Source organism: Syngnathus acus, chromosome 24, assembly GCF_901709675.1.
Source record: "Syngnathus acus chromosome 24, fSynAcu1.2, whole genome shotgun sequence".
NCBI lineage: Eukaryota > Metazoa > Chordata > Actinopteri > Syngnathiformes > Syngnathidae > Syngnathus > Syngnathus acus.
In genome coordinates, this window is record NC_051108.1 from 4,823,361 (window position 1) to 4,845,520 (window position 22,160).

At 38.8% G+C, this 22,160-nt stretch overlaps 3 protein-coding genes and 1 long non-coding RNA gene across 9 annotated transcripts in view; 1 reads left to right on the top strand and 3 right to left on the bottom strand.

The window, feature by feature from the left end:
* LOC119117714 overlaps nt 1-4,079 on the top strand; it is a 66,436-nt gene extending 62,357 nt beyond the window's left edge. For 4 of the 5 annotated variants that reach the window (XM_037244170.1, XM_037244169.1, XM_037244175.1 and 1 more), the window contains 6 exons: nt 421-597; nt 679-2,049; nt 2,598-2,639; nt 3,339-3,404; nt 3,495-3,555; nt 3,910-4,079. In XM_037244170.1, the coding sequence (XP_037100065.1) occupies nt 421-597; nt 679-2,049; nt 2,598-2,639; nt 3,339-3,404; nt 3,495-3,555; nt 3,910-3,953 (1,761 nt within the window). In that variant the 3' untranslated portion in view covers nt 3,954-4,079. The remainder of the gene's footprint in view (nt 1-420; nt 598-678; nt 2,050-2,597; nt 2,640-3,338; nt 3,405-3,494; nt 3,556-3,909) is intronic. The other variant, XM_037244172.1, reaches the window with a different exon arrangement.
* A 160-nt stretch (nt 4,080-4,239) lies between these two features.
* adgrf3b (adhesion G protein-coupled receptor F3b) lies at nt 4,240-8,399 on the bottom strand. Its single transcript, XM_037245360.1, has 6 exons — nt 8,216-8,399; nt 7,729-8,000; nt 7,002-7,181; nt 6,731-6,916; nt 5,219-6,526; nt 4,240-4,251 (listed from the first exon to the last, which is right to left on the bottom strand). The coding sequence occupies exons 1-6, from the start codon at nt 8,397-8,399 to the stop codon at nt 4,240-4,242; spliced, it is 2,142 nt and encodes a 713-aa protein (XP_037101255.1).
* A 709-nt stretch (nt 8,400-9,108) lies between these two features.
* Nucleotides 9,109-9,917, bottom strand: LOC119118170. The gene is made up of 3 exons (XR_005096662.1): nt 9,736-9,917; nt 9,540-9,601; nt 9,109-9,448 (listed from the first exon to the last, which is right to left on the bottom strand). It is a non-coding gene; the product is annotated as an uncharacterized LOC119118170 (long non-coding RNA).
* Nucleotides 9,918-17,342: 7,425 nt separating this feature from the next.
* mep1a.2 (meprin A, alpha (PABA peptide hydrolase), tandem duplicate 2) lies at nt 17,343-21,561 on the bottom strand. 2 transcript variants are annotated; one of them, XM_037244842.1, is made up of 14 exons: nt 21,391-21,561; nt 21,291-21,315; nt 21,174-21,227; nt 21,055-21,095; nt 20,910-20,985; nt 20,713-20,830; nt 20,421-20,596; nt 19,669-19,890; nt 19,443-19,562; nt 19,119-19,334; nt 18,610-19,056; nt 18,257-18,430; nt 17,719-17,899; nt 17,343-17,588 (listed from the first exon to the last, which is right to left on the bottom strand). In XM_037244842.1, exons 1-14 carry the CDS (start codon nt 21,451-21,453, stop codon nt 17,387-17,389), a joined length of 2,115 nt encoding a protein of 704 aa, XP_037100737.1. In that variant the 5' UTR covers nt 21,454-21,561; the 3' UTR covers nt 17,343-17,386. The 2 variants fall into 2 exon arrangements, with proteins under 2 accessions (XP_037100737.1, XP_037100736.1); XM_037244841.1 differs by having other exon boundaries at nt 19,416-19,562; nt 21,391-21,558.
* Nucleotides 21,562-22,160: the final 599 nt, after the last annotated feature.

The following is a 22,160-nucleotide window of genomic DNA, read 5'->3' on the forward strand; positions in this document are numbered from 1 at the left end:
TAGGCTCCAGCTTCCGAACTGCGAACTGCAAACAACATCAGGTTGCACTCGATCGTGTAACCAGTGATAGCAGAAGAATACGAAAAATTTCAAACTGTTTTAAAACAAGAGAGATGGCATCAAAGAAGGAACCTGTGATGGGATACAGTTCTAATAATATTTTTAATGAGCGTTTGAAAGGAGGGAGTTGGGTCAAATGTAACAAAGAGACTTTTGGCAGAATCACTTGGGTGGTATTACATTCATAAACTCAGAGTGGTGTTCCTAAATAAACATCGACTATGCCTTTAGTACTGTATAAAGACTAAACATATGCAAATATTAAATAGGCTTACCTGAGTTGGATCATTTCATTGTTCAGTATGGAGGACCTTGAGCCAGATATTAATTACAATCCCTGTTTTTCTCCTGATATTTCAGTTTTTAGATGAAAATAATTTGCCAGAGTTCCTGGATGACCTCAGCAATGCCACCATTGAACTGAGTGATCCAGTGACCGAAGATCCTAACAACATTGAGGCCATCGTTACAAGTCTCAACAATGTAGGCAACTTTGTAACAGAAATGGATGTTGAGATAAGTCAAGTGTCTATGGAGGTATGTCCGTTGTTGTTTCATCGCAGGCAAACAATGTTAAAATAAGTATTGACTGTTTCTTTTCGTTTCTTTTTACTATAGGATGTCCTTTTAACGACAGGTGTCCTTACCACAGATCCGGCAATAGAAGCATGGAACATACTTAACTTTGAAGCAGTCCAAGCGAGTGAAGAAACTCCCAGAAATGAAAGTTTCAGCTCATTGTTGTTATTTTCTCTTGAGGATATCACAAGGAGACTTACTAATGCCTCTTTTAACATTACAACACCTTTGGTTCTCTTGAACAAAACTACATTCATCAACAATTTCAACGGGGATTTTAATTCAACAGTGGAGATAGACATAGAAGGGTCCAATGGAGCAACAAACCTCACCGTGATAACTTTTGAGTCCTTGGATAACGTACTACCTCCAAGAGATGAGAACAACGCTACAGGCAGGGTCATCAATGGGAGAGTTGTACTTGTTCAGTCTGACACCATCGTCAACAATATCACGTTCACGTTTGACATTATAAATGATAATCTGGGAAATCCTCAGTGTGTCTTCTGGAACTTTTCCCTCTTCGATGGTCTCGGAGGATGGGATGATGAAGGCTGCGAGCTCGTTGAAAGAGTGGATCAAACAGTCACGTGTCGATGTGACCACCTGACGTCATTTTCGATCCTAATGTCACCTTTTTTTCCAAATAGTCTAATTTTGAGTTTTATAACCTTCATTGGTGTTGCGATTTCCATGGCGTCCCTAGTTATATGCCTCCTGATTGAGGGGTACATGTTTACTAGGCGTAGAGTTAGAGAAGATGACATCAAACTGTTGCGCAACATTTCCATTATGAACATTGCACTGTCTCTACTGATTGCAAACGTTTGGTTCATTATCGGTTCAAGTATCACTGAGGATGGAAGAAATAATCGGCCCGCATGCACCGCTGCTACCTTTTTTATCCATTTCTTCTACTTAGCCCTCTTTTTCTGGATGTTGAATTTTGCTATGTTGCTGTTGTATAACATGTTCAATCTTTTTGGTGGAGCACTGTCTAAAAGAGCCCAGTTGATCATTGGATTCTCTCTCGGCTATGGAACGCCACTGCTTATTGCAACCATTACTATAGCTGTAACTGCCCCAAACGATACTTATATTCAAGAAACTGCTATCTGCTGGCTCAATTGGAATCAGTCAAAAGCACTGCTGGCATTTGTGATCCCGGCACTCATCATTGTGTTCATAAACATTCTAATTCTAATTGTGGTGATTATTAAATTCATCCAGAGTAGAGGGATGCAAATCTCTGTCAAAGACAATGCGAAGAATACTCTGGGCTCAATTGTTCGGACCTTGGCCATCCTCACACCGTTCTTTGGAGTAACTTGGAGCCTTGGAGTGGGAACCCTAGTTGACCCAAGCAATTTTGGAATCCACGCTGCCTTCGCCTTCTTCAATTCTCTGCAGGTGGGATTTTTTTCTATATGCTATTCAGCATAGTATCACTATATTTATATGTACCGTATTTTCCGGACTATAAGGCGCACCTAAAAACGCGCCTTATATATGGACCAAATTCCTAAATTTAACCTGGCCCGAAGCATTGTGTCATGAAATCAATCATAAGTGGCCCGCTGAAGACTATGAATCATGAATCAAAAAGACTGGATCATTATTTTGTGATTATAAAGTCATTTGTTGCATCTGAAGTTGAAATAAAAAAGATAAAATGGAGAATGATTTGATTTGGATTAAAAATCTGACATGATGCATTAATGGTGCGCCTTATAGTCCGGTGCGCCTTATATAAGGACAAAGTTTTAAAATGGGCCATTCATTGAAGGTGCGCCTTATAGTCCGGTGCGCCTTATAGTCCGGAAAATACGGTATATATAACAACGCACACCTACCACAGACACAAGTGAGTCAGTTTGTAATTTTTTATGTGGCACTGGACTCGTCTAACCTGTGAATCTCTGATTTTCTTCCCAATCTTCTCTCCTCTGCTTTCATAGGGTTTCTTTGTATTGGTCTTTGGAACACTCCTTGACAGAACGGTATGTGCCTCTAATACATCTCAAATAAAAAATGTAAAAAACTGCTCTACAGCACATGAACCATGTTGTGTAGATACAACTGAAATCGACTTCCTGACGATCCTTACAATTATTCCCAATTACTTTTTTTGTGTGTGCTTCATCTGAGAAAAGTGAAAGTTAACCCAACACACATTGGTCCTCATTTATTAATGTGCATATTGTGCGCATATTGTGCGCATATTGTGCGCAAAATGTGCGTACATGTGTAATGAATGATTCATCAATAACTTCGTACCTGAATTTGCGCGTATCCTGCAACCAATTCGTAAGCAGAATTAATGAAGGATCAGCTACTGACTAAATGTAAAAAAAAAAAATTTTTACCCTAGATTAACAATATATTGAAACTACAATCGTTTAAAAGAGTAATAATAATAATTTTCGTGTGGACGCAATGATTCTGATGAACGAGTACTCTCATTTAACATTTAAAATGCAGTGACAGGAACAAAACAACTCTGTTGAACATTAGGCTGAATGTACTTGCCACATCTTAAAACCATTTAAACTAACAGGCTCAAACATTACTACAACTGGTTCATGACCCAAATTTGAAGCTTCATTTCTTGTCACGAAGAAAAAACGATTGTACAACTTTAGACGATGAGTTTAGCTGGGAATTAGGTTTCACTAAATTTTGTTTGCTAACATTTTCAGGTGCAAGACGAAATTGCAAAACCATTTTCAAGACTCTCTCAAGCTTCTTCTGGAAGTGGGACAAGGGTAATAACACCGTTAATGGAAATTGTCATAGCAGCTTACATATCATTTCTCCAATAATGTATTCATATGTGGTTCTGTCAATTCTTTTAGGTCACCTCTTCTGGAACCTCATCAAATATATTCCAGGTTTTCAAGAACATTGGTAGAGGAGGTATAAAAGCCTTTTATAAGTGTCCAATTAAACATACTTCCTCTTTCCAAACAGCACAGCAAAGTTGTAGTTTTATACTTATTCTTTATTTATGCAGGCAAGTTTTTTCACAAGCCCATACTAGTTGTTATGGCTTGCTTAATGTTTATTTTTGGTTTTTGGATAGGTGTTTTTCGGCGGCAACAGTACAAACAGTGAAACGAGTACAAATTGTATAAGGCCAAAATGAGCCTTAATTGCGCGATTAAAGAAAATTATGGCATTAAAACGGGGTTGAATTAATCGTCTTAATAACTGGATTAACTGACATCAATAATATATATATATAATTTTTCTTGTGTTGTTTTATTTCAGGTGGTAACGAAACCAGTACCAGTGCATCATCTCAAGCTAACTGATCTTGATGACCACTGCACGTATCTCTGCTCAGGTTGACCAAGACACAAACGGTCTCCAAATATTGTTTGATTACTGAAAAATAATCTCATTCTAATGCTAAAGAATAAAAAGAATTAAAATCTCAATACGACTGTCCAAATCTCTTCTCGAAGGGGATATCAAATTTGCCTTACAACTGTATGTTCTATGTTCAAATTAGCGTAAACATGGTATTCTGACAACGATTGAATTAAACAAAACAATGTACTTGTTTTTAACCATCTCACTTTGGGTTGCCATTTCCACTCAATTCACAGTCTAAAATTACAAGATAGAAGAAATTATTGTAAAAAACCAAGATGTAGCTTTCACTTTGTAAAAAAGCCTAAATTTCACACAGTCAATTTGTAAGGAAATTGAGACGAGGTCATTGTTATACTTTTTGCAACACCCAGCACAAAACAATCACAATATTCTACTATTTAAAAAAAAAAGAACAGAGAAAGAAAATTAAACATGCAGGAAAGAGCTCAATAAAGGTGGCTGATCTGGAGATTAAATTTTCTTCCCTGCATGCGGTTGATGTTTTATTGTTAATTTGCCTTTTGAATTCACCTGAGGAAATAAGCACAAGAGAGAAACTACTTTATATTTCTTTGCATGGCTTAATTCATAATCAATCAAAGTGTACCATTATAAGCTTCAACAGTTCCCCTCGAACCTGCGATAGACACACACACACACAAATTGATTAGGTCACCTTTGTGTACTAATTCTAATTCTAGTGATTTACTGCCTATTTTAACGAAATACACCAACCTTCTGCTCCGCAAAACAGCCTGACAACAATATAGAAAGTCCCTGCAAGACATTTGAACAGAGACAAACATAAAACAACTACTACATTGCAAAGTACAAAGACGTTTTTTATTAGTTTGAATATTCATTTCAATGAATAAATTGAAAAATTCAACTTTCTCATTTTCAGGCCAATCCAAACAAAATTGGACAAAAAGATCCCTCAGTGGAATACTATTACCATATTTTCCGGACTATAAGGCGCACTGTCGGCTTTTGAGAAAATTTGAGGTTTTTAGGTGCGCCTTATAGTCCGGAAAATATGGTAATTGTTTTTGAGCATTGTCTGATGGTTTCTACATATCATGTGACTTTGGCAAAAACTCTATAGTAATAGTATTAGGGTCACCATAGGATGCCCAAATTTGTAATTGGTACATCACCGGATTTAGCATTTTGCTTGGGTTTGTGTGTGTGTTGAAATTACCTGAAAGGAATTGAGGATGCTGAAACTGTAGCTCACAATGACAAAAAATGGTCCTTCCAGGTCTGCTGTGAAGAGAAAGAATCCTACGATCCATGTCAGTCCAAAGACTGGCGTCAAAAAAACTATCACTTTGAGGATACTTTTGGCTGTTTTCCTGTAGTCTGCATTTCTGCTATCGAGGACTGGAGACTTCACCAGAGTGACAATGACAACCACCACACAACAGAGATTTATCAGAGTGATGGCTCCAATTGGGAAGAGAAAAGAAGACAAAGAGCTCTGGAAGACCTTTCCAGGAACTAGCCAACATTTTTCGTCGTGGTACCGCTTGCCGCTATATTTGCAATACATGTAGGTGGATCCCACTATGAGCATTGGGAAGACGTAGCCTACTATGGTGGAGAGAGATATAAAAATATTTTTGCTCAGTGGGTTGAATACAAAAATCAGATGGTAGACTAGCATCATGCTCATACATAGCATCCAGCAAAATGTGGCTAAGAAAAATAGATGTTTGCAGACAGTCGCAATTTCGCACCATGGAGGGTGCGTTGAGAGATCAGTTGTTAGTGAGGAAATCAAGAAACTGCAGTGGCCAAGCAAGAGGAAAACGGCAATATTTACCATGGCTGTGTGGTAAAAATGTGAAAGGTTTGTTTTGACCACTGCTGACCATACCAGACACTGAATGATAAGAAAGATAAGCAAGGAGCAAATGGACACACTCAGGCCAACTATTGTAAGGTGTTCAAGACGTTGTGTCGAATCACTATCGTAGCCAAACATGGCAGAGAATGGAGTCAAGTGGTCGCACTCACAGAGGATGTCGTTACCACCAACCATTGCTCTGCATCCTTCTTCTGACCATCTCCCTGTGGTGTTCCAAAAAACACAGAAAGTTTTTCCAGAGTTCTGCACCTCCTTGTTAAATTTCAACCTAATTCTTACAGATGATTCATCATTATCCTCCAGTGTTGCAGATATCAAAACTGGTGATGGCACCGTGTATGGGAAGTCGTTCTGTAATTTATCCGTCAGATTTTTCACAGCAAGTATTTTCAAAATTCCAGAGGACCTGTTCATATATATTGTGGTATCGTACGAAGTCACTTCACAGTTACCACCTGGGCAGACGGTGACCTCTAAATTTGGAGAGGTCAATCTTTGACCTCGGTTGATTTGGATGTTCTTCACTAAACCTTCCACAGACCAAAGATAATTTGATGACAGGTTATAAATAATGGACTCGTTGACTCCAGCCCAGGTTTGGGCCAACATATCACTTGCCCCATCAACGAAGACCTGAAATGCAAAAAAACAGTGTTACATTTGAAACCACACTGCCATCTGTTGGTCGATATGAGAATGTCTGTTAAGTTTTGATTGAATGTTATTTTCTTTATGGTTAAACCTGCTCGTCTGATTCCCCTTGTAGTTCAAATACACCCTCTGGTCCATATTTTAAAAAGTTAGTAAAAGATGCTGCAGAGTATTACTTATAAACCTACTTACCTGTGAGACACAGTTATCCAGGGTATTGATTTCTGATGCTTTAGCCATCAACTCAAGAATATGAATAGAGACAGTAAGGTCAGTCATCCTGTCTATTGAATTTGTATCCGACATCGAACTGTCCCGAAGTCCTTCAAAAATAGATTTGGCCCTCTCTGGAGTTGCCCCTTGTCCTTTCATGTAGTTCTAGAAATGTGAAAACTGTGATCAATCTTGATGATTTTCATGTTTGATTGTGTGCAGTCACGCTCACACACACTCACACACGCACCTCTGCGACTTGCAAAAGGTTAAACAAACGGTTGCTGACACAATTGGAGAACACTGGCTGCCACTCGTTTCCTTTACAAGTGCGTGACTCGTAGCCAACTCTGCCCTTTGGACAGTTTCGATTAAACACTGTGTCTCCATCTGGGGTCCTGGGCCATAAATCATCTTCTTTGCAAAATTTCTTACCCACTTGGACGATAGAGAAGAATTAGGATGCAATTGTGGAAAAAAAATATGTGGTAAGAAACACTGGAAAATCCATTGTTGCATACCATAAATTACTGGAATGTCCAGTCTTGCACTTTTTTCTTGATCCTTGAGGTTTTTAAAGGTGACTGTCACATAATGTGCTTCACTGGTTTCCTGGCAACTGATAACAGCTGTGAAATTGTAATCCAGTGAGTCCGCTGTGGGTGTTAGAAAAAAAATAAAGCATGAAAAGTTTAGAGTTACCGTATTGGCCCGAATATAAGACGACCCCGATTATAAGACGACCCCCTCTTTTTCAAGACTCAAGTTTGAAAAAAGCCTTTGTCTAGACCCAGAATGTAAGACGACCCCCCCTTTTAAAGTTTTATTTCAATGAAAAAAACCTCGTCTTATATTCGGGCCAATACGGTATATAAAATTTCGCTTTCTAACTAAAGGGGCTGCCAAAAAAAAAATGGAAATCTAAAAAATAATAGTGTCATTTAAAGCAGTGATTTCCAACCACTGTCTCATGGCACATAAGAGTGTTGTGAAAGAAATCGTCTGGATTTATTATTTATCTTACATTGTATTTTATCTCCAACTTTGTAGCTCCACATGACTTTATAGGTCTCATTGTTGTTTTGGACTGTGGCAGTTACTGTAACATTTTGAGTACTTTGTTTTTTAGAGCAGTCCACAGTAACAGGTTCAGCTGTCATGGCGATATCTTCGGGCAGGGTCGCCACTTTTAATTCTTTCCTTGCCGTATGTCTGAGTGACCCACTTGTGAATTCACATTCATACGTGCCTGCAGTGAACATAAGTAGTGGTTATGAATGACATTATGTAATCAATCATACAAAAACATTATTTTACAAATTGAATATTTGATTCATTTACTTATTTGTTTTTAGCAGTGGAGAAACATTATGAGGAGTGACCCAAATATTTGACATTATAACGGTATGGATGAAAACAAAATAAATGGGCAAAATTCTAATGGTAAGAAATCTTCCTACTCACCCGCCCAGATGTTTGTTACATTATGAAGTGTAACGGCAGTGCAAGATTTATTTGTGGCACAGTTTGAGTCGAGTTTCACCACACTGCCATTGTTAAGCTCAAAATACTCATTCCTCCTGATGATTTTCCAGCTAGACTTTTTCGATACCCCTTCTAAAGTACATTTCAGTGTTGCCTCTGACATGTAAGGTACATATGTTTCTGTTGATTCGATGGTGACAATCTCTATGTGAGAAAGAAAACACATTAGTTAAATGTACGGTATGGTCCAGGGGTGAAGAACAATAAAAGTCATGGATCAACTTGACCTATAAGTGGAAAATACCATCTCTCAACAGAGGAGGCTTACTAAACAGAATTAGTATGCTTTCTTTGGTAATACATGACTATAAAATTAGTAGGCATACATAGGTGATTTTTTTTTGCCTCACTTTGTGTAGTCTCTCAAATTTTAAAAATCAATTGAGATGTAAAAAAAAAAAAAAAAATCTGTATGCATACGTATACACTTTTTGCATTTGGAGAGCTGAACTAGTCTCTTTCCAGAAACTGATTTCAATTTATGGTGATTTTTTTTATTATGTCTTTATCACAGTGTGACCCCACCAAGCCCCTGCAAACAAAATTAGATGCTAATTAGCATTATAAAACATCAAACATTTACTTGCCTGATGAGGTGATCCTGAAATTAGCTCCAAGATTGGCTTCCAATGTCGACACAATGCCCTGGAGTCTCGACGTTGCAAATTTGTCGTTAAGACCCACTTCAAAGTCCAGAGAACGGTTGGACAGGCTTTAAGATTGAGAAGAACTCAAAAAAACAGATTTGGTGATAGCAGCAAAACTTGAAACGATATTAAGATCTGTGCTTGAATGATCATAAATCAAAACATAAAGATGATGACAGAAGTCTTTGCACATTAGACTTACAAAAAAATTAATACAATTTCAGAAATCATGATAGATTTTTAATTATTTCTATAGATTTACGTATTTGTAAAAATAAGATGTTTAGATATACAGAGACAATTGCTTTTTGTTACATTCTTCAGACAGCGACAATATTGATATTTGATACTAATTCACCAATTCTGTATTAAAACAAACAGTTCGATATGTATCAATACTAACATTTCTATTTTAATAAATATAACCTTTTTATTCAGTACAATACCTCAGACCAGTAATGTTCAAGTGTTGAAAACCATGAAGTTCTTGAAAGGCAGTTTCAAGCTTTAAAAGGAAAATCACCAAAAAGGTGTTGAATTTGATTTAAACAAAACAAAAAAAAGATAATTCAAAGAATATAATTAAAATTGTGTACCTGTTTAATTTTGTTTAAATCCCAGATGGTTCCATTTAGTTTTGAAGTTCCAATGAGTTTGTCTGTGGAGATGACGATAGGAGTTTTGACCTCATCATTTCATTCAAATGCAATCAACAATCAATGTGATTGTGATTCATTACATCACCTCAAATTAATTACATATTAGCGAGTTCGACATGTGGTAATCTCTTACCTTGGACCTTGGGTAAGCAAACTGTTGTGGATTTCATCACCTTGTTTTTGCATATTCTTTCACTGCAGCAGCACGGCTCATTGCTCCGAGTGCACCCATCAGAGCAGCTGCACAAGTATTTACCGTTGTAAATTAGACAACCTAGAATAAGAAACAGGTTGCTTTTTGCAGTTCTACCTCGCTTTATGACAAAAGAAGCTGATCAGTAATTTGTATGACGTACCTACAACTGTTTGTTTTTGGCCATCATGCACCACTACCACTTCTTTTCCTTGGGTATCGAGCCCCAGGCAATATTTTGCTGCAGCCGAGTCTGACGAGTCTGTGAGACAGATTTGAGGGTGAGGGGTGGGGATTCAGGCAATGATTTTATTTTATTTTTTTAATTCAAACTTCAAAGTTGGACCAGAAAGGTATATCCAACTTTATAAAATCCTCAGTGTAGCAGTTAATAATGAGCATAGAAAAACAGAGGTGGTAGTTATACATTACCGGCAGCACAAGCCTGTAAATCACAACAACAGATTGAAATGAAACATGATTTCAATCACAGTCACACAGCACAATGTGAAGAATCATTATTACCTGATAGTACATGAACAAAGATCCCATCACGAACATGATGGAAAACATTGTGTTCCTAATGGAAAAATGTCACAATTCAATAACCACTACATTGAAATAAATGTTATTATGGAAAGTGGGGCTTGTTGTCACATGGCTAAGTTGTCACGTTCTCCACTAGAGGGCGGTATTTAAATGTGAATTACTAATTTTCTTCCTAATCTTTAGAATCAGTTCACTCAAAAGAGTTAGGGTTAGGGTTAGGGTTAGGGGGTTAGGGGTGAGGGTTAGGGTTAGGGGTTGGGTTAGGGTTAGGGTTAGGGTTAGGGTTAGGGTTAGGGGGTTAGGGTTAGGGGTGAGGGTTAGGGTTAGGGTTAGGGGTTAGGGTTCAAAACAATCGGTCACCAAATTGTTCGCTACACTTTCTTATTTATTTATTTATTTATTTATTTATTTATTTATTTATTTTACCTCGTGTGGTGTACCTATTAAAGTGTCCATGAGGTGTACCTAATAACAGGCCACTTCATTAGGGAAGTGTCATGGTCAAAGCGTCACTGTAGTGTTGGCTCGTGAGTGAACGATTCGTTCAAAGGAACGAATCTTTTCAGTGAACGAGAGTGAACGAATAACTTCATAAAGGGATTCGTTCTTTTTTCATTTCATATGATTTCAACCAGTAGGTGTCGGTAATGCGCATTGAAGCTGGTGCCACCTCGCCGTAAAACAAAACGAAGAAGAAAACGACGTAATTCCCGGTTCACCAACGAGTCGTGAATTGCATTTCATGTTCAACAACTGAACGGATCTGTGAGTAAACGAGTCCGTGAGTGAGCGAGCGATTTGCATTTCCAGTTCTTCGCGAGAACGGATCAGTGAGGGAACGAATCCTGACTTTCCCGTTCGCGAACGAGACAATGGGTGAACTTCCTTCACGTGCATCAACGGATCAGTCAGTGAACGTGTTGCGTCTCCCTCCTGGCTATGTGAGCCAGAATGTAGATTTACGATTTGCCAAGGAAACAAAGAACCACTCACTGAAACACCACTTCTTTTATGCACGTTTTCTCCAAGCTAACGGCTAACTTTATTGCATGAAGGGATGCGCCGTTATGCAACAACAGGGAGACTCTTTGGGTAATCTTGATTTTATAACACTTATAATAGTTTTTAAATAACGTGTATGCATATATACGCCAAAATATTGTTATCCAATATATCTACTGCAATTTCACATTAGATTGCTGGTTTGAAATTTACTTTTATTATTATTATTAATATTGTTGTTTTGTTGTTGTTGTTGTTGTTGTTTTAATAAACATTTATTTTAAAACTTGTCTGGTGTTTTATTCCTTGTTTTTATATTCGTCAATTAAAACATAAAAATCTGAGATTTGGTTAACTGCTTTGTATGACAATATGCATGTGTTTTAGGTTGTTATATGAGTTGGTGTACCCCAAAATAACAAATGTCGGCATAACGGATTTTTTTCCCCATGCTTTTATTCAAACACAAACACATTTGGTATAAGAATGTGTGTTGGGTGGCATCGCAGCAACGCTGTCTGTCACACACTGGTGAATCTTCGCGAACGAACCTGAAAATGGCGGTGTACCTAATAGAGCGTCCGAATGGCGTCACAGATCAAACAGCCAATCAGAAAGTGGGGGTGAGGGCGGGTGTGGCACTTTTCACTTTCCGTGAAGCTTTGACCATGATTTTTCCCTAATGAAGTGGCCTGTGATTAGGTACACCTCATGGACACTTCAATAGGTACACTACACGAGGTAAAAAAAAAAAGAATAAACAAATAAGAAAGTGTAGCGAACGATTCGGTGAACGATTCTTTTGAACAAACCTTTTGAGTGAACCGATTCTAAAGATCCAGTTTTTAAACTGGAATGCACATCACTAGTACAAAAGAGTGCAGACGGCCATGGGTTACCAGGTCGAAATAGCTGACTGGTTAGTGACATGAGCTCTTACCCGGTAAGAACTTGGTTCGATCCCCGGTGTGTGCATATACCTAAATGTGCTTTTAGACTCGGAACCTCGCTTTGTATGCGTTTTTTACATTTAGCTCCTGCAGAACGTGAAAATGAACAAAATCTTTTCACGCAGGTGTGTTTAACGAAGGTAACTTGGAAAACATATTGGAACGCGGCCCCGAGGACTAGAGCTTGACACCTGTGACCTTTGACCATGATATTTCCCTAATAAAGTGGCCTGTTATTAGGTACACTTGAAAATGGCGGTGTACCTAATGGAGTGTCCGTGTGATTCCCTCGTTAAGTGCACCTGCGTGAAAAGTTTTAGCTCCTGCAGAACATGAAAATGACCAAAATCTTTTCACGCAGGTGTGTTTAACGAGGGTAACTTGAAAACATATTGGAACGCGGCCCCGAAGACTAGAGCTTGACACCTGTGACCTTTGGCCATGATATTTCCCTAATATAGTGGCCTGTTATTAGGTACACTTGAAAATGGCGGTGTACCTAATGGAGTGTCCGTGTGAATCCCTCGTTAAGTGCACCTGCGTGAAAAGTTTTAGCTCCTGGAGAACGTAAAATGACCAAAATCTTTTCACGCAGGTGCGTTTAACGAGGGTAACTTGAAAACATATTGGAACGCGGCCCCGAAGACTAGAGCTTGACACCTGTGACCTTTGGCCATGATATTTCCCTAATATAGTGGCCTGTTATTAGGTACACTTGAAAATGGCGGTGTACCTAATGGAGTGTCCGTGTGATTCCCTCGTTAAGTGCACCTGCGTGAAAAGTTTTAGCTCCTGCAGAACGTAAAATGACCAAAATCTTTTCACGCAGGTGTGTTTAATGAGGGTAACTTGGAAAACATATTGGAACGCGGCCCCGAAGACTAGAGCTTGACACCTGTGACCTTTGGCCATGATATTTCCCTAATATAGTGGCCTGTTATTAGGTACACTTGAAAATGGCGGTGTACCTAATGGAGTGTCCGTGTGATTCCCTCGTTAAGTGCACCTGCGTGAAAAGTTTTAGCTCCTGCAGAACGCAAAATGACCAAAATCTTTTCACGCAGGTGTGTTTAATGAGGGTAACTTGGAAAACATATTGGAACGCGGCCCCGAAGACTAGAGCTTGACACCTGTGACCTTTGGCCATGATATTTCCCTAATATAGTGGCCTGTTATTAGGTACACTTGAAAATGGCGGTGTACCTAATGGAGTGTCCGTGTGATTCCCTCGTTAAGTGCACCTGCGTGAAAAGTTTTAGCTCCTGCAGAACGTAAAATGACCAAAATCTTTTCACGCAGGTGTGTTTAATGAGGGTAACTTGGAAAACATATTGGAACGCGGCCCCGAAGACTAGAGCTTGACACCTGTGACCTTTGGCCATGATATTTCCCTAATATAGTGGCCTGTTATTAGGTACACTTGAAAATGGCGGTGTACCTAATGGAGTGTCCGTGTGATTCCCTCGTTAAGTGCACCTGCGTGAAAAGTTTTAGCTCCTGCAGAACGCAAAATGACCAAAATCTTTTCACGCAGGTGTGTTTAATGAGGGTAACTTGGAAAACATATTGGAACGCGGCCCCGAAGACTAGAGCTTGACACCTGTGACCTTTGGCCATGATATTTCCCTAATATAGTGGCCTGTTATTAGGTACACTTGAAAATGGCGGTGTACCTAATGGAGTGTCCGTGTGATTCCCTCGTTAAGTGCACCTGCGTGAAAAGTTTTAGCTCCTGCAGAACGTAAAATGACCAAAATCTTTTCACGCAGGTGTGTTTAACGAGGGTAACTTGGAAAGCATATTGGAACGCGGCCCCGAGGACTAGAGCTTGACACCTGTGACCTTTGACCATGATATTTCCCTAATAAAGTGGCCTGTTATTAGGTACACTTGAAAATGGCGGTGTACCTAATGGAGTGTCCAAGTGACGTCACAGATCAACCAGCCAATTAGAAAGTGGGGGTGAGGGCGGGTGTGGCACTTTTCACTCAAACCAGAGGTGTCGACCTCCAGTCCTCGAGGGGCCGCGTTCCAATATGTTTTCTAAGTTACCCTCGTTAAACACACCTGCGTGAAAAGATTTTGGTCATTTCACGTTCTGCAGGAGCTAAAACTTTTCACGCAGGTGCACTTAACGAGGGAATCACACGGACACTCCATTAGGTACACCGCCATTTTCAAGTGTACCTAATAACAGGCCACTTTATTAAGGAAATATCATGGTCAAAGGTCACAGGTGTCAAGCTCTAGTCTTCGGGGCCGCGTTCCAATATGTTTTCCAAGTTACCTTCGTGAAACACACTTGCATGAAAAGATTTTGTTCATTTTCACGTTCTGCAGGAGCTAAATGTAAAAAACGCATACAAAGCGAGGTTCCAAGTCTAAAAGTACATTCAGGTATATGCACACACCTGGGATCGAACCAAGTTCTTACTGAGCGAGAGCCCGTGTCATTAACCAGTCGCCTATTTCAACCTGGAAACCTATGGCCGTCTGCACTCTTTTGTACTAGTGATGTTTAAAGTGAACTCGAATCGGTTCACTCAAAAGGCTTGTTCAAAAGAGTCGTTCACCGAATCGTTCGCTACACTTTATTTATTTCATCCATCCATCCATTTTCTGAAGCGCTTAGTCCCCACGGGGGTCGCGGGAGTGCTGGAGCCTATCCCAGCCGTCAACGGGCAGTAGGCGGGGGACACCCTGAACCGGTTGCCAGCCGATCGCAGGGCACACAGAGACAAACAACCATTTGCACTCGCACTCACACCTAGGGACAATTTGGAGTCTTCAATCGGCCTACCAAGCATGTTTTTTGGGATGTGGGAGGAAACCGGAGTGCCCGGAGAAAACCCACGCGGGCCCGGGGAGAACATGCAAACTCCACACAGGGAGGGCCGGAGGTGGAATCGAACCCGCACCCTCCTAACTGTGCGGCGGACGTGCTACCCAGTGCGCCACCGAGCCGCCTACTTTATTTATTTATTCTTTTATTTTTTTTACCTCGTGTAGTGTACCTATTGAAGTGTCCATGAGGTGTACCTAATCACAGGCCACTTCATTTGGGAAAAATCATGGTCAAAGCTTCACGGAAAGTGAAAAGTGCCACACCCGCCCTCACCCCCACTTTCTGATTGGCTGTTTGATCTGTGACGTCATTCGGACACTCTATTAGGTACACCACCATTTTCAGGTTCGTTCGCGAAGATTCACGAGTGAGTGACAGGCAGCTTTGGCGCTATGCCAGCCGACACACGTTATGCCGACATTGATGTTGGACTTTACCTTTCATTGCACTTGTTGTCATGACAATTAATCCGAATTTAAGTGAATAACACACACAGAATGGGCCAATGAAAAATGCACCTCTGGCAAATTGGTTTACGTATGCCAGAATTACCATTCCGATGATGTGTGTCACTTGGTGAGGAAATGTGTTTGTCTGGTTTACGATTTATAAATAGATCTTCCATCAGGCCCTAGGCAACAATTATTCAATTTAAATTTAATTCAGTACTTATATTGTTGAAGATAATAACTCAACTTTAATTCTATCACTTGCTTTACAAACTATTTGTACTACTGCAAGTATAATGTCAGTGTGGTATAATATTTAAACAGAACAGTGACGATTTGTTTTACTGCTTTTTGAAACAATGCCACATTTACTCCTCTCCATAGCTGTGATACCGCAAAGTTTGAATTTAGCAGGCCATACCGTCAACCAGCAACTTTGCATATTTTCTCTCATGAATTTTACAATGCTTTCATAATAATGTGCATTTACGTCAGAATTATAACCCCACTGTAGCACGCAAACAAAAACCTCACAGAAAAACACAGGGCCACTAAAGTACACAAAGTGTAAGCCACCAAAAAAGGGATAAGTGAGTCAAATGGTGTAATTATCAAGTACCATTAATTTTTGCGCGATGGTTAATTGGAAAACAATTTAGGTGACTGTTGTTGATAAAGTAGTTTCGCAAGACTAAGATGATTACGTTTCACATAATTCCATGTGTTGCCATTTTTCTACATTTTAAATGAATGAAAGCAAATTACTTTTCTGAAAACTAAATAAAAAATGTGTAGCCTCCTTCATACTTGAGTTGAGCTCGACATTGTTGTCAGAGATAAATATGACTGGTTTAACTTAAGGTATATATATTTAAATGGCATTCACGACAAATGCTTGAGAAAAAAAATCTGAGGGACATTTCTTACCTTTCAGCTGCAACAGGTGAAGAGAAACTTACTCTGGATGCATTGTGCATCCAAATTTGATACAAATTTATCAGGGGGTGGAACTCTCCATTACTACCAAAGCACCATTAAAAATTTGCATGTTTCATGACAGAAGGGTTGGCACAGGCAGACAGCATTTCATTTTTATAAGGAACTAATCCACTACCAAACCAATATTTCTCCTTCAAGATGTCACATAGAAACTGTCAATCAAATGTGATGCAAGGTTTTGGTTATCTCTTGCTGGGTTTTACAACAGCTTCCCCCAATGCCACAAACACAATAAAACAAGAAAGTGGGAGATGTGAAACACACAGAAACACAAAGGTGACTTCTTTACGTATATATAGTCAAGTAAAAATAAAAAGGATATGTTGCATCAAAACTATTTTGGCAAGTACAATTTATCCCAAAAGTTACTTGAATAAACTTAATGGCATATATGTGACGCGTTACAACAAACGAATGCATAATGTAGTTTTTCTTAATAAACTCAGATTTATTTTTTATAGCAAGTCCACATCTGAAAAAGTGTTATTTTTAAAGAAAATAAAGATATTATTAATATGACCAAAATTGTGGGTTGTATTTTCATACGTAGAAAATATTTGGAACATGAGTAAAGTCAATTCAACACTTAATACTACACAAAAATTCAGTTAAATTATCAAACAATTTCTGAAAATACTAATATTATTACTATCAAATTACAGTAATCATATGAAGAAATTGATCCTCAGAATAGTTACAGTGTCAGGATGAGGACTCCTATAGTTGACATTTTTTATGGACATTGGACATCTGTCTTCTTTGAACACGATATATTGATCTGAAATTGGACTGGTGGTCTACATCAGGAAGACATTTGCTATCCAAACAGTTGAGACAACAAACAGACTTGGCGTTGATGCTGGTGAATGGGAGGGCACCTTTTTGATCATCGGCACGTGGAGTTCACGCTCAGTGTCAGACGCTTGCAGAATGCGTCTGCCTATATTCACATTTTCACACCTCATACCACTGTAGAGAGAGGTCTGACTTGAAGCACACCTGAAAAGAAGCAGACGGTATAGAAATAATCCGGATCAAACATTTACCATCGCTCATAATAATGATTTGCATTATCATATCCAGGATTTTTTTTTTCTTTTCAAAACACCCCGTAAAATCGCTTACACACCTGCAGGAAGCTGTTCCATCTCTCTCCACACACACACCACCATTCAAACAAGGGTTGGGACGACAAGGGTCTGGGTAAGCAGATTTGGAAGCCCCCAAATTCATTTCTGCTGGATTCTTAGCATCTTTGTTTAGTGGGAGAGGTTTGACAGGCACTTCAGTCTTGATTAAATGTGTCAGATCTGTTGAGACAAATGAATAAAATTGATATTAATTTATTTTAATTATTTAATTATTAGACAAATTGTGCATCAAATTCATGTCATTACTAGAATTGCAAATTGTCTTCACTTTTAATAATATCTTTTTTTTAAATATTTGACCAGTTTTTACTCGTCTGATTTGAAAACGAGTTATTTGTCAGTTGGTTTTGTAGCTTTTACTGTATATAATATGAGGTGCTCATACATTTATTTGGGTTGACAGTCATAATGGCCCTCCGAAAGAAGCTATGACTACAATGCGGCCCGCGACAAAAATGAGTTTGATTTAGATTTAGAGCATCAAATAATAAAACAGTGGACGTTTGAGATTATCACCATTAAAATCAGCAAAAATGATGAGGTCATTGTTTTTGATGAAGCTCCTTTTGTGGATTTGCTTGTGAGAAATAAAAGTTCTCCAGCCTCTTTCTCCACCCTGGTAACAGTTGCAATCAGCATTCCACACTGCACCAGACGTAGCTGTTGGTTTGCTCCAGCGCTCATCAACATCTACAAATGGCAAGAAATTGATTGACCACTCATTTGTAGTAATTTGGCATTGTCACATTAAATGCAAATGGATTAAAATATTTGTCATCTATGTTTGTATACCAAGTTCTTTAAATAAAAAAATCTTTGTTTTTGAGAAACCAACTAAGCATGGCAGTATGCCCGTGAGTTTAGCCTACCAGTGGTAAAACTCCTTGTCGAGGACATCCTCATTTTAACATCAGGATCTTGGTCCATGACGACAAATGTAACTTGTCGATTCTGGGCCGGCCACTGCATCACTACGTCGTTTTCACCACTGCAAAGGTAGAAAAACAAACCCACGTATTCTTGGTAGACATTGTCTTTTCCATTTGGGTAAATGCTTATCCCAAACGAGTAGCCTTCATTGTTGTAAAAGCATGGACTTTTTACTGGACTGCCAGGTGGGGTGCTGGAAAGAAGTCCAGTAAAGTTGTGGATTTGCCAGATGGCATTGGGGCAAACAGTCTCACTAAGAGTGATATCATCGAGAGAGATGGCACCAGACGAGCTTTTTGATCCTCTGATTCCTTGGAAGATATAGCGGAATTTTTGTGACATCTTGAGTGTTACATGGCTTATTTTCCAGGCATCATTTCCGTCACCTAAGAAGTAAACAAAGTTAAATCGATTTATGCATCATTTTCTACACCATAAAATCCAATACCTGTGATGGTGTGGATCTTCCTGACACTACGAACAGTCCCAGTTCCATCGTCCATCCGGACCCAAATCACTAATTTGTCCCCTGCTACTCCGCTCATCTTATAGAAGAACTGCAAGCACTGCTCATGTCTCTTGGGATAAAGAATGCGAGACTCCAATAAGGCACTGTTTGTAGCATTACCAGTAGAAGTGTCAAACTTCATGAAGTAGCCAGAATCTTAAAGTGGACATAAAAAAAAAAAAAAGTTGTGAGAACTGTGTCAATTTGAATTGAGATGAGCCCAAAACATTTTTGTACCCTTGCATCGTCCTGCAAGCGTCTGATCTGGGTCAGCAGGAGTACTCAGCGTCTGGACCCAGTCTGTATTGTCATTCTCATTCTGGATCATTCCACAGATGTTGTTCAGTTCGAAAGAACATTGGTCCAGAAGTGTGTGTGTATTTGCTATTAAAAGACAAATGATATTATATACGTATCTATACCATGCCGGTCTAAGTCCGCTGCATCACATGACTCTTATCTCGTCAAAGGTTTATGAGCAGAGACATACCACAGCTGTACATGTGGTTGAGCCTCGTGATATCCACAGCACTAAAATCCAGTCGTTGTCCGATAACATCATTAAAAAACGGAATGGTGGTAGTGATTGTCGGGATACTCTCATTCTTGTTGAAGGAAAGCGGCCTGTAGTGCATGATGGACTCATAATCATATGGGGTGTTCAGATCAGTGATGAAGTCATCGTCATACTTGTTGAAATTGTGCTCCATTCCTGTGAAGTAATAACATTGGTTATTTGATTTTTATTTTTTTACTCACCAATAATATATGATGTAGTACAATCACAAACTGACGCATAACTGTGGTACCGTATTTTCCGGACTAGAAGGCGCACCTAAAAACCTCAAATTTGCTCAAAAGCCGACAGTGCGCCTTATACTCAGGTGCGCCTTATATATGGACCAAATTCCGGCCCGTAGGCCAAATGCGGCCCGCGTCTAAATTTAAACTGGCCCGAAGCATTGTGTCATAAAAGTTAATTAAAGTAAAAGTAAAGTAAGCTTTACATGTTTATTTTGTGTGTTGTGTGATATTAACATTACTGATATATTGTTTTCACTATTTCAAGTTATTATATTGTGATTGCATTAATGGGGCGCCTTGTAGTCCGGTGCGCCTTATAGTCCGGAAAATACGGTATTTATTTGGCTAAATAAAGAGGTGTCAAGAAAAAACTTTCAAAGCAATAATACTGCAAAATCATTGATAAATTGAAATTTCTGTTCAAACTAAAGGGCATACCTTCTTCAATTTGGTCCCACCATATGTTGACATAGTCGTCTCTGTCGGAACGTGACTGTTCATGGTAAAAGCCAAGAGCGTGCAGGAGCTCATGCTCTACAATGGCCTTAGTGTCACATCGTGCCCCAATCGACACATTTTGTCCATATTTATCATCTCCAACAAACGACCAGCATCTAAATTTAAAAAAGGGGGGAAATTCTAAAAATCTTATTCGTACTGTAGTATTAGTTTATCACAACATTTAGCAGTTTGATGATTAAATGCATGACCCAAAGGTTATATAGTTTACCCAGAGAGCTTTGTAAAAGAGATGTAGCTTGCTTCTCCTTCATAAGGTTTGAAGTCCACACAAGATCTTAAACGGTATTCCTCAAAAGCCTGGAGTATTACCCCTTTAGCATTCAACTCTACAACATTGGAAATCATAATTATAATATTTTAAATCAGAAGAAATATTTCTAGTATTGTTTGAGTAGCTCAACATACCTAATGAATCTGTTAAAATGTAAGGTATGGGGAACTTCCATCTCCTTGTTTCATCAAGGATTGCATTTCTGGTGGACTGCAATGCAAAAAGCGAGAATTATGCTTTCTATTTTCATTTTAACCATATTAGCGACAATATACTTACATCACCACCAGCAATGTCTCCCTCAAAAAGATGCCTCAAGTCTAAAAATGTTGCGCAATGATGTCAATCAACAACGCTTGCAGCCACAGAAATTATATTGAACAACTGGAAGCGATTACCTTTATTGATGTCTGGGATATCAACCCTGAGCTCACCATCATCTGCATTATCATCTGAAAAATAAATGTATGGATAGTACATTGAAGGGCTTGATCATTGCATTGTCATGAACCAACCTGTTGTTGCTGGAGCAGTCTGCACCTAGCATAAAAATAAAACAGTTTAAGTCCAATATTGATGATTTTCTGGGTGCAACTATAATTGAGATAAATTTACCTTTAAAACTGCCAAAATGACAATCAACAATCCAATCTTCCTCCAGCACACGTCAAAGCCCATCGTTATTTACTTGGTTCTGTGACGCTTGTGAAAATATCTTGTCCATGAAGAAATCAGCTGCGGAGGAACTTTGCTCGCCATAACGGAGCTTAATGGATAACTAATACTTTACACACCTTCTTAGCCTCGAGTGTTTCTGTTGACACTGCACATCATCTGATATGATTTTAACTATCCTGCTTAAAAAAATAAAACAACAATAATAATCCTCTCCATGTGTATCTATAACATTTCTTTATCTAAGATTCCATGCATGTAAGAATAATGTTTTCCTTCATTGGAACAACATCAGCCAAGTTTCGGTTTATTTTTTTAGTTTTGATATTCTTGTCTTTTTGCTGTGTTCTTTTTAACAAGCTAAACAAATTGTAAAAAAAACAAAAAACATACAGTACTCGATTGAAAGTTAATATTTTTACAACAATAATTAATGTTATGGTTGTCAAGATCAGTCTTGGTCAGATAATAAATTTGAATACTTTTCTTGAGTGCTTGAATTCCCAGGTACCTAAAATGCTATCACCCTCTTTGTCCAGTTTTAAAACTCATTTGAAGACCCCATTTTATTGGTTTTCAACTGACTTTTTTGTTATTGTTCTACTACTGTATATTAATTTGTTTTAATTTACTGTCTTTATGGTTGTCCCATTGTTAGATGTACAGCTGCAGCCATTGTGAAATGCGCTAATTGTATGGTATGGTATGGT

Excerpts from the sequence above, each read along its gene's own strand:
- adgrf3b (XM_037245360.1), bottom strand. The coding sequence starts at position 8,399 with ATGTCAGAGGCAACACTGAAATGTACTTTAGAAGGGGTATCGAAAAAG. Across the intron at positions 8,001-8,215 it reads TGTAACAAACATCTGGGCGG|GCACGTATGAATGTGAATTC; the intron begins GTGAGTAGGAAG and ends TGTTCACTGCAG. Across the intron at positions 7,182-7,728 it reads TTCTTTCACAACACTCTTAT|AAATTTTGCAAAGAAGATGA; the intron begins GTGCCATGAGAC and ends CAAGTGGGTAAG.
- mep1a.2 (XM_037244841.1), bottom strand. The coding sequence starts at position 21,453 with ATGGGCTTTGACGTGTGCTGGAGGAAGATTGGATTGTTGATTGTCATT. Across the intron at positions 21,096-21,173 it reads TATCCCAGACATCAATAAAG|ACTTGAGGCATCTTTTTGAG; the intron begins GTAATCGCTTCC and ends CAACATTTTTAG. Across the intron at positions 20,597-20,712 it reads TCTTTTACAAAGCTCTCTGG|ATGCTGGTCGTTTGTTGGAG; the intron begins GTAAACTATATA and ends TTTTAAATTTAG.